Source organism: Wasmannia auropunctata, unplaced genomic scaffold (genome assembly GCF_000956235.1).
Source record: "Wasmannia auropunctata unplaced genomic scaffold, wasmannia.A_1.0 LD336095.1, whole genome shotgun sequence".
Classification (NCBI taxonomy): Eukaryota; Metazoa; Arthropoda; class Insecta; order Hymenoptera; family Formicidae; genus Wasmannia; species Wasmannia auropunctata.
Window position 1 is genome coordinate 2,215,139 of NW_012026795.1, and position 12,454 is coordinate 2,227,592.

Sequence of the window (12,454 nt, forward strand, 5' to 3'; positions counted from 1 at the left end):
TCACGCTGTAAAATATTAAAGGACGACAAGGTAAATCTTGTGAGGCACACACGCCGCCAACAAAGGATTATCCTTCGTTTGGGCGCCGGGAGAAAGATAAAATTTCCTTTCGCTAAGTCGATCATAAATTTTTCACTCGCGGCGGAGAAGCGCGGGATACCACCTAATACGACGTGAGTTTTCGCCGCATTCCATTGACCTCGTGATCTCGTTGTGTGAATTTTCGTTACTTCGCGCACCGTTGTATAAATTCAGCCAACGTGTAACAAATCCGTGGATCCTTGACGGGCGCAACGTAAGCCGAATACGCAAGTTTGGTTATCATTTATCATGACGGTGCGACAGAATGATTGAGCTACTGTTCCTTAGCTATTTTCTCGAATAAATGAAGATTATGTGAACAATAGTATTTCAATTTCCGAATAATTTTTCAGAAAATAATTTAAGATGTTCAAAAAAATCTTGTCACTCCACAAGAAGAGATATTTATTATTTTGCGATGTTTCATTAATAATATAAGGAAAAAAAATGTTTTAATTTAAATAAAAATTCTAATTACATTCACGCAATTAGTCTATCAAAATAAGATGTTCCTGTTTTACGAGAAAAGTTATTTATAATCGAATAGTTTAAATTTTATAATAAATACCTAGCTTGTATGATTATTTAAATATATTAAAAGTAATTTATATATATCACAGTCAAAGTGTTAATTTGAAATTCAGTAATTATTAGTTAATGTTAATTTGATAAGTAAATGTATTCACAAGCAATGAAATTTAAACTTTTACTACCAGAAGTATACATTTTCACACCTGAGTTAATAAAAAGTATCCTAGTCAATATATGCTTGTCTAGTAAATTGAATATATTTACTAGAAATAGTAGACATTTGTATATTTAGTAGATACTTTTGCTAACATCTTACACAAACGCATACCCCAAGGAGAAATAATCGGTTTATAGACGTCGATTCGATATGTCTAATTTAAACATTGTATCATCGAATCGATGTCTATAAATATCGAATCATCTATAGACCGTTGATTTCTTCCTGGGGCATTGATTAGTAAATGTATACATATTTATTAAATTTTACGCTTTTACTGTGACACACACACACACACACACACAAATATAAACATACACGTACATATAAACTCTGTTAAATTTATAGTGTTAAACTGAACTTTATTTAAGTCGCCACTGCTCCTACTTAATAAATAGTTATTTTTTAATAAAACAATGAAGTTAAATAATTTAAAACAGTTCAAATTTAACCAGTTTTTTTTATTTAACCATTAAAACAGTTAAAATTTGGGTTAAATTCTATTGTTTTATTTAAAGTTTAAAGTTTAAAAGTAACTGTATTGTTTTAGTTAAAAATAACTGTTTATTAAGTACGAACAGTAGCGACTTAAATAAGGTTCAATTTGACACAATAGATTTAATAGTGAAGGGATTATTTATAATTGCAGGTGAATGAAATGCGTGTGAGTCGAGTCTGTTTCTTTTCGAATACTGTGAATCTGTAATATTGTATATCTATGAGTGTAAAACGTTGTTGACCTCTCGGAAAAAAAGAGGTCATAAGTCGAAGGACTCGTGCTGGCACGAACATATCCTGTCGGACAGTAGCTATCTGGGACCCTTCTCTTGAGGCAGCTCCATGTAAAAAAACGAAAGTCTTTGATGAAACCGAGTTGCACGCACGGGCAGGCGAAATAATCGGGAGACACGATTTCGGCAATGGAGGTCAATGTCTGCTCTCCAATGATGCTTTTTGGGATGCAGTTGCGTCTTGTTAGTACACCCACATTGTCGCTCATGAAGAAACGCTAAATCATCCAATTGTAAAAAGCATGACTGACAATAAGAATATATTTGCTAAACAACGCAATATTTTATATCACGAATGCTTAAGGGATTTCCTCTAAACATAAATAGGCACCATAATTTTTTACAACGGTTGATGTCTCAACATTAAATTGTCTTACTAATTATATGTTTTGATCGTCAAACTTTTGCCGAAATGAAATCTATATTTAAAGTTTGTAAGGAAAATAAACTATCTATTTTTTTATCCTTGAAGAGTGTAATTTATGAGGATTTCAAGGTCTTTAATTGATTACGATTCAAGAACTGTTGGTGAGATTGTACGTTAATTGGGTGTAGCTTTTTAGAAGAATCTATATGAATTGATTTGAGAGTTCGTGAGTCGAAAATCCTCGCTGAAAATTTTTTACATGCTGCTGCAGAAAGCAAAAAATCGAATTTTACGATCAAATTTATGACGTCTTTGCAAAATTTTTATAGCGTCTGTGATGCTGTTTCGTCGATCGCAATTGGAAATATTAACACATTTAAATGATGAATTAATAAAATTATTTCTCCAAGGAACAAATCTGTTCTGTTTTCGTATGTCAAATATTTCTATTTTACTAATTCTAATTTAGGAGGATTTTGCACATTAATTATATGTTCGATTCTTCTCATCATCTTTTATGCATGAATGGTGCTGATTCCACAACGGAATCATCAGTTTGAGTCCTCTAGCTGACTTCTTGCAGGATTTCTTGCCGATTTCTGCCGATAAAGCAGAATTGAGACTTCAACGATCTTCTACAGTGCCTTAATATTTATATATATCTTAAATGAAAAATAGTTACAGTGAAAACGAATGAAATCGAATACGTCATATATACTATATCGATAGAATCAACAAGTCTTTCCTTTCTCTTTGGAAATTGAGTATTAACGATATTAACAATAATCATGATTGTGCTCATCATTTCTGACGCCGGTTGGATGTTAACGATCATAAGAAGTCAGAGAGTGAGTGAAAGGTACCATAGATCGCGCCACGAATAAAAAACGCAATTTTATATTTGTGATAATATTATAAAATAGATTCAGAAATACTAAGCTCGCATATTTTTGCAAATAAAATTGTAGAACAATGGAATTTATACAATCTGTCTAAAACATACATAAATAAAATAAATCAAATATACCTATATATATTTCAAAGGAGATGAATGAACAATTAAAGTGTCGAGGCATTTTCAAATATAAACCATCAATTCTCAGCATTCTCTTTAAAATTTAAGAAACTATTAGAAACGGAATTAACCAGGTAATTTTATTCGTGAAGTTAATAAAATTAAACTTTCCGTTTTAATTTAAGAAAAGATTTCTTTCCTTTCTCTCTCTCCCTCTTTTCATCAAATCGTGAACCTTTCTCGTTCTGCGTTCAGCGATATGGCGCTTTCATATAATAAGATTTAAGAAACTATTTAGAATAGAATTAATAATTCTACTTGTTAAGATAGGGAAATCCGTCAATTCGATTCAAGGACAGATTTCTTAATTCTTTCCTTCTCTCTGTCTCTTATCAAATCACAAAGATTCTCTCGTTCCTTGTCTCGTGTTCAACGACACGACGTGCAGTTTCATAAGGGTACCTCGGGTGCTGGAGATTATGACGGGTTATTTGGATAACGGAGGACCTTCTCACGTCGTGACCGGCCTGACCCGGCGGCGCCGCGCGAAACACGGCTTTGTATCGCGCGCGTATCGGTAATTTCGCGAGGTATCATTTTTCATCGCGGTCCCCCTGCACCGAGTGCGTCGGTCGAACACGCACGCCGGACGTGTCTATCCGCTGCGAAGTACCAGGTGATGAATTGTCATCGGGTCCCCGCCGTTCGCGCCTCTTTAATCACCCGACTGCGTAACAGCTCCGTTGAAGCAACTCAAGTGAGTTTGGCTCATCTGCCGTCGTGAAAGTAAAAATGCCTTACCGCAGTATTTGGGTTAGCGGGATGGCCTCTCCGCGGTACGAAATAATGGCGTGTCTTACTACATTACGAGGAACTGGCGAAACGGGACCTCCGAGAGTGTCGGCCAGTCACGATTAATTGGCCATGTATCCCTTTTTTTTGTGACAACTTGCAGTAACGACGATGCTGATAATTATTAACATATCCCGTGCGTCATGTAATATTAAAAAATATAATTATTACAATTTTTATTGTCATCTTGTACAGCAGTATTAATATATTAACAATATACGATATATATTGTGATATATTAATAATATATTATAATTGCTCCTAGAAATGACTCGTTCGTTAACTTATTCCTGTTATTAAAAAAAAAATTAATATGTGGTGTTAAACTGTTTAATTCTTACAATTAGTTGCGTACTCTTAAATGCCCTATTAGATGTATAAGCATCTATAAATTTCCTTAATATAAAATTTTCCTACATTAGTAAGGATTATCTATTATTATTATGTTTGCAAGATACTTGACTTATTTTATATATACAAAAAATATGACTTTTTAAAAAATAAATTTTTGTTACAGGTAAAAGTTTATGAAGTGCAGACAGTAACCGTCTATATTTTTAAGAAGTGCCCGTTCTACCCTTATTCATGCCCCTATCGACTGCCCTATACGAAGGTGACTCGTCCGTTAACTTAAATCTGCTCTCCTCCCGGTTAACAATTACATCGAACGACTTTGCTCGCGCGAAGGAAATCGTTGGCTGTCGTGGTTATTCGACGATCTTGAAATCCGGTGAGCAATCAATGCCGAAGCATATTAAGATAGTTGCGCATCTCGTCGTTCATTTGCGTCACAATCTACGCCGGGCCTGCCGGGACGATTGCGAACACGGTGGATTAATTTAATGAGCGTATCCGCGTCTTGAAATTCGGCAAAGAGAAGACTAACGAGGACGCAAAGGCGGGTACTGCGTGCAATTAATTTGGAAATTAGATATTCACATGTATACTCACGTTTAATGTCATTGCGAAACACATTGCGAGGAGGCAAGAAAAGGAGGGGCAGAAGGAGGAAGAGAAGAATGACGATATGACGTGGATCTATCGAGATTCTACTTTTCTATTATGATGCGACGACATCTAACATCGCCGGCTCACGATAAATCCTGATCTTTGACCACTTGGCGGCTTTTGTACGTTTCGGACGTATTGTTATAAAAATTATCACACAATCGCAATTGTTACGCGGTCAAATTTATCGGCAATGTGAATGCGGAATAGATATCCGTGTGCGATGTCCTTGACATTAACTAACGGCGATTAGAAATGCTAGAAGAATTCCTTACAATATAAATCTTTCTGTCGCGCGCACGATTTAATTCAATAACTTCCTCGCGTTGTACGCGATTCCGTTGAGCTTTTCCTATCGATTTACTCGTTTCTGATCTCTCTCTCTCTCTTTCTCTCTCTCTCTCTCTCTCTCTCTCTTTCTTTGCTTTTCTAATATACGACCTTCGTGAAAAAGAATACCGCCTTTTTTCTTTTCAAATACCATCGCGCGTATATCTATGATGTATGGTCGAGGACAGAACGGTTGCAACACTTTTTTCATGATAGGTTTTGGAATGCACTAATATTTTGCGAATGCGAACTGATTGATGCACTGTCTCTGGGCTAGAGGCAATATCCCAATTGTGGTTCGTATTCGCAAAATATTAGTGCATTCCAAAACCCATCGAAAAAATAGTGTCGCAATCGTTCTGTCCACGACCGTATACCTACAGTATCCATGGTGCCCGCTTGATAATAATGACACTGTTCAATAACTTCACACGGGGTACACACACGTGTTCACACGTGTCCGAAGGTCGTGCGTTAGCCCGCGGGCGATGTTACTCAAAACCGAAAGTTATCATCGCTAAATAAAATAATATTAAGTTTACGATATCATCGGCATGTTGTAAATCTCTCGAGACGAGCGTGTTAATGTGTGTCCACAGATAACTCAGATAACCCAGAGCCCGGGTCCTTCCCAAATAATTTCTCTCAAACAATTATCGCGCGAATGCCTGTTAAACACGTGAAACGTTCTCCATCCATTATTTTACTCTGCCTTCTATGTCTCTTTATCCTCAGTTTTTCCATCTTCAGATTGTGTATCTTCCGTTGATTTACTTTCTCGCACATTTGCGTAGCGCGTAAGCTTAATTTATTACAGGAATATTCTTGCTTTTCCTCTTTTTTCGCGCACACATAATATAATTTACATACGTACAATGATTTTTTTAATATTAAATTACTAACCAATTTTATTATTACATACATGTTTTTTGCAGATTAAATAATCATTTAAATAATAATTTGTAATAATAATAAATATAACAGTGAGATGCAAATGTAAATGACTTGGAAATTCGATATCAATAAGAAGATATCAATAAGAAATATTATAATTTTCGCAGAGAAAAATGTGCTAAACACATTGGATATATTTTTTCATGCTGCTGGACACGATTATATTTTATTTTAAGCGAAATAAAATATATGTATTTGACTGCAAATACACGCAGAGGTACGTGCTATTTGTATTCGATAAGTTGCCACTTCTCGCTACGTCGGCTAACTTATTTTGCGAGCCACTCGGCCATGAATTCAGCCACCGGAATAAATGCGCGGGATAATCCCGTTCGGCACAAGCGGTCTGTAAATAGCGGAACCAAACGAGCTTGTGTGCGAACGGTAGCAACGGTGGTTTGACAAATCTAACGATCGTTCTTTTACTTGCGAAGCTAATATATATAGGCTAACATGTACATACCTACTTATACGCGAAATTAGCGGCACTTACGTGTCCGTGACGAACGAAGACGGACGAAGACGAGACAATCGCCGTATTTTCGGAATTCCTGGCTTAACAGGCGAAGCAATTCTCTCATTAATATATTTCGAAAGGAATACTATGTGAGTAGTTTCAGTAGCCAAATTTGAATATTATGATTTACAATTGGTACTTTTTACCGCGCTGCTTTTAACATGATTATAAATATGTGGATTCCTGGGTGGTCACGAGTTGCTCTTTAGCACAGGTATATCGATCTTTTTTTATTCCAATGACGCGTTTATCATCATCAGTTGCATCTTATTGGACGAAAAAAACTCTATCATGACTTCATTTGTTTTTAACAGCAGTTACGATATCTCTTTTTAAACATCTCATGTCATAAAAAATAGATTTTTTTTAGATCGAATGCATATCCAGACTATCAAATTATATTTTATGAAATCGTAATTGAAACAATAACGGTTATGACTATTAAGATTATTTAAAAATATATAAAGTCTGTTCTAAATAGATATGTAAATTTCCTACAGATTTACAGAGTACAGAAATACTCCCACAACTACACTTAAAAAAAATAAGAACAAAACTCTATTTTGATATGGTACTAAAAGTAAATGTCAAATAATCCACTTTAAACACTTATTTCAATAATTCACTGTATCTTAAAATTAGAAATTAAATTATCTCTAACTTTGGGCTAGATTTCGATTGGGACTAAACTAAAATTCTCTTTGCTGCTCTTTTATTACTTTAAAAAAAAATGATATCTAAATATAATGACAAACTTCAGATAATTTTAATAGTCATTGTTATATTTTTTTAAAATATTCGATTTTCGAAGAAATTAATTGAATACTGCAAATTAGCGCTGACAGGTTACAGGTGAAAAATGCAAACTACGAGAACTGATAAAGATAAATTCCTGCTTGAGAAACGAAATTGTATTTATCAAATAAAAGTTACATGAAATTTCCAGAATTATACTTTTTTTTACAAAAAAATGTCTTTTAAAGATAAAAGTCTGTCAGTATAGATAAAATCAAAATAGTCTTTAAAAAGGAATAAGCACATGAATAATTTTACGAAGTAGAATATATGTATACTTGCTTTTAAAAATATAAAGTTAAAGTTCGCGGAATACACATATGTACAAAAATCCTTAACACAAGTATAAAAAGCAGTTCAAGAAATACGACTAACATAAAAAATAGATTAAATGAGAATTGTTGTCTCTTTTTATTGTAGAATAATATCTCTAAAATCTTTTTCACACTTGAAATATTTTATTTTAACGTTTTTAGATCTATATATTTGAAGATATACTCCATTCATTTTTTATTTTTATCATTACATATTCTTATTTACGACGATTCTTAAAACGCGAATTTCTATCAAATACAAATAGCGTTGTCAACTTGCTCAGTAATTGATGTGATTTTCAACCGCTCTTTTTTGTTTGAAGCTGCTAAAGTGCACGCTATTTTTCTTCTACGATGACAGGGATTATTTAGTTTCTATCCTAAGCGGGTGAGTTCACCTCTTTGCTAAATTGAAACACACCGACCTTTTACGGTCTTTTAGGCATATGTATGACCTCAAGTTTAAAGTCCTCCCGGGGAGACCAGATCTCTCATGCGTGTAGGTACGTGCGCGCGCGTTCCGCTCATCCGCAAAATTCGGATGTATGTTACGACTCATTCGAGTGGGGGAACGAACAAGAGGACCCGGGGGATGGAGGGGGCTTAAACAAGGTATTACCAGAAGGTCCCCGAATGTTCGCGGATGGAGGATATATAAAGTGGAAGATGTGCACGGGATGTTAAGTCAGTGCATGAGAAGCTTCCGAGTGGCAGCTAGGGAAAATTAAACACATCTTTTTTTTTCGACATGAATCCATTGGTGAGTTTGAGTTTTTGTGCGAATAAAAGACGTTACCTAATGCAATGACACGGAATGGACGTGATCTTGAATCTATTATTCTTTTGTAATTTGAGTACTTTTATAAATCAAAGCGCTCGATCAGACAATCATTATTAGTGCATTTTATAATCTATTTAATTTAAAAATATAATCGAAGATCTTTGTTATATATAAATTATTTAATTTTTATTGCTCATAAATCGTATAATTTAAAATTGTCAATTAATTATTAAATGAGAACAAGCGTTTGCAATAAATGTTACAGGATTAATTAATATAATAAGTAAGCTACATTTATTGTCTACTCTTTTACTTTATAAAATTGTTCCTTTTCTAACATAAAATGATATTTAAATCTGTAATTGAGATATCAAAATTTTATGTAAACTAATCAATACGCTTTATTGCAATATAACGGAAATTATAAACTATTTAGATAGATATAAAGTATTTTACTAAATCAATCACTGTGTAAGATAAAAGTGAATTATGTTGATCTTTTAACAGTCTGTTATTTGTCGGTAAAATTTTTCAGAAGAAACCTTTATTCTAACGTGAAAATAAATCAAACCCCAGGATGCAAACTCAAAGGATTGCATGATCCTCTGTTTTTTTTTTCAGGTAATCGCTTTGTGCGCCCTCGTGGCAGCGGCAATCGCCGCCCCCATTGACAACACTAGTCCAATCCCCATCGTCAGGCAAGCCTTGGACGGGCCCAACCCCGACGGATCCTACAACTACAACTACGAGACCGGTAACGGTATTCAGGCTCAGGAAGAGGGTCATCTCAACAATGCCGGCACCGACAACGAAGCCCTGGAGGCACACGGCAGCTTCAGCTACACTGACGCCGAAGGCCAGACGTACCAAATCACGTACATAGCCAACGAGAATGGATTCCAGCCAGAGGGTGCTCACTTGCCGACCGCGCCCCCGGTGCCACCGCAAATCCAAAAAGCCCTTCAGTACATCGCCGAACACCCCGAGGAGAACGAGGAGGAGGCTAAAGATCACTAAAAAGAATACCGAAAAGGGCCCTGTGACGGAAGGAAGGATAGAATCGGCGAGTCAAAGGCGAGTTCTCGAAAAGGCGAGACGATCGAAAGAAGCCTGGCGCGGAACCGATCGTGGCAGTATCGAGGATCGACAGGTATTCGATCCCCCGTGGTAGAACGGCGATCACAGCTAGCAGACTCGGCCCTTCGCGTCGTGATTATTTCTGTATTTATATGCGCTCGTATAATCAAAAAGAAATTTTTTTGTACAACATCTGTATGAACAGAATCCCGATGATATGTTGTAAATAAATTTCGTCGCTGTGCAAGTCATGTTGGCGTTTATCGAGGGTGGAATGGGTAGACGAACGATGGCGCTAGGTTCATTAATCGCGTTAACGATATTTTTAACGAGAGACGCGTTAGCGAGGCGCTGGGAGAGACGCTTCACGAAGTTGTGGAAAGTTTGGAGCGCGCGGCGCGCAAATTTCTTGCAGAAATGCACCGTTCTTTTATACAACTTCTTTTTATGATTCATCGCTTTATGGAGATACAACGTAAAACAACGGTCCCTCGGTAATGAATAGTGACAATAATTAGCGTCTCCATCCCGAATATTAATGGGCGTCCTCTGACATTTTGAGTTTCGCGCGTCACGTCAAGATAAAAATCCTAAGTGCAGTTCCACGTGGCAGTAAGTTAATTCGCACGGAGCAAACTATGCCCATTATTTAAATGGTCAAGGATAAAATTTACATGACTGAATTATGATAATAGCGCTTATAAGAAATGAATAAATGCAGTCCATTTATTACCTTTGTCGAATAACTTAGGAATAACGTACGGCTGCAAGATTAAATTTGCTCGAAACGTGACTCACACTTTCGAGAAGAGGCAGGTACGTGTAAAAAAAAATGAAGCGCACTTATCAAATAATCTCGGTGTGTATCTCACTTATTAATGCAATTGTTTACATACGCTTGAATGTTATACATATCGAGTGTAGGTCATTCATCTTCAGTTCTAGATGACAACGACAAAAAAGTGACAAAAGTGCTTATATAACAAAAAAGAAGATTCGTCTCTTTACATTCTAAAACGTTTCTGCGTTTGATTATGAGATCATGCGCAACTACGAAGAGAAAGCATATACGAGAATAGACGAGTCGCTATTGTCGGAAGTAAAACCACCCCTCGACTAATACGGGAATGCTGTACAGGAAGGACATAACCCCCGCCAAAATCTACATCTCCACTCACAATATCTCCTCTCTCGGGAATTTCTATAAAAATACAAATTTTTATTGAAAGCGTCGTATTATATGAAGCGGCAGGAGACACACAGTTAGGCAGTTTTGGACGGACTTAACGCTACTTCGCGCGGACGCGCGCTCGCTCAGTTTCGTTTATTCGAGGGTAATCGGTATTGGCGGCTGTCGCGGCGGACCGCGTTCTGCGTCGGGTTGTCCTTCTCGATCGGTTCCGGGGTGCTGGGCTGCTTGGCGATCCACTCGAGGGCACGCTGGATCGCCGGCGGGATCGGCGGCGGGGTGGGGATGTGGGTGCCGGACACCTGGGTGCCGAACTCGTCGGCGGTCCAGCTCATGGCGATGGGGGTGCCGTCCGGCGCGTTGTACTGCACGGAGCCCTGGATGAGCTGCGTCTCGTCGGAGGTGCCGGCGTACTTGCGGCTGCCGCTCTCGCGCTGGAGTATGCCGCCCTCGGTCTCGTAGGAGAACGAGTAGTGACCGCGGGTGTCGCCGAGATCACGCGAGTAGCTCACGGTCTTCTCCGGCTCCTGGAAGTATTGGCCGTGGACGAGCCCGAAAAGGGCCGCTAACAACTGAAAACGGAGGAATGCAGTCAGTATCTTTTTTTTTTTCTTGCACGTCTGATACCTCTGAGAGATTATCCATATTTAAAGCAGGGTTGTAGATTTCAAGATTACGTCCACACGGATTATTCACGTGAAATCTACGTGATGTTTACACGGTCTTTTTGCTACGTAGACAATGTAGACTTGTAAACTATGTAGATTATTGTAAATTGTATCACTAATATTTACAATATAAAAGAATTAAATTATAAAGCAGTCTCTACCCACAGTAGAAATGTCCAAAACGTATTTAGGAACAGGCTAAAGATACCACGATATCTTTAGGACATTCTTGATGTATTTTGAACATTAATTTAACTATGAGATTAAGACTAAGAGTGTAACCAGATAATTTTTCTTACTCAAATGATAGTTTTTTTTTAAATATCGTTAAATTATATGTATTTATTAAATGGATAAATATATAGTCTATTGACTGTCTACATAGATGACACTTTATACAATAGTTTACACGTTGTCTACACGTAAACGTAGAGTATCACATTTTACGCGTAGATATACAACCCTGATTTAAAGTACATATATCTTTGAAAGTTTTTCAATTGCAGCATTATTAAAATTATGTCTGAAGACTGCCTTGTAAAGTAAAAGGTTAATTTAATGTAACGCGTGCAATGGTTTCTTACACAATGATTCAATCAATAATTTTTTCATTATTCAGTGTGAAAGTGGAACAAATTTATTTTCACGATTTTCTTTAAATCTGCGTCAGTACTCATTATATTATATTAGCGATATTTCAAAACTAGGACGCGCAATTCTCAAACTAAGAAGTTTAATATCCGCGAAAATGATGATTCGAGGAGTTGATTGATGATTCCTCGGACGTTATTATTACCGACTTAATTACATCATCCTCATAAATGAATAACGGACATTGCGTTGTTTTCAGGATGAGGTGACGACACCGAGCGTCCTTCTCGGCGACGAATCTCGCGCTCATCGCCGCCGAGTGGTAAATACACATGCTTTCCGTGACGAGCGTTTACGATCACACTAAATTCACTTT

General features: G+C 36.8%; 2 protein-coding genes across 2 annotated transcripts; one reads left to right on the top strand and one right to left on the bottom strand.

The window, feature by feature from the left end:
- Window positions 1-8,449: 8,449 nt before the first annotated feature.
- Window positions 8,450-9,881, top strand: LOC105462700 (cuticle protein CP14.6-like). The gene is made up of 2 exons (XM_011709501.1): window positions 8,450-8,532; window positions 9,175-9,881. Exons 1-2 carry the CDS (start codon window positions 8,521-8,523, stop codon window positions 9,568-9,570), a joined length of 408 nt encoding a protein of 135 aa, XP_011707803.1. The 5' UTR covers window positions 8,450-8,520; the 3' UTR covers window positions 9,571-9,881.
- A 592-nt stretch (window positions 9,882-10,473) lies between these two features.
- Window positions 10,474-11,464, bottom strand: LOC105462806 (endocuticle structural glycoprotein ABD-4-like). Its single transcript, XM_011709656.1, has 2 exons — window positions 11,447-11,464; window positions 10,474-11,391 (listed from the first exon to the last, which is right to left on the bottom strand). Exons 1-2 carry the CDS (start codon window positions 11,462-11,464, stop codon window positions 10,945-10,947), a joined length of 465 nt encoding a protein of 154 aa, XP_011707958.1. The 3' UTR covers window positions 10,474-10,944.
- Between the last annotated feature and the right edge of the window lie 990 nt (window positions 11,465-12,454).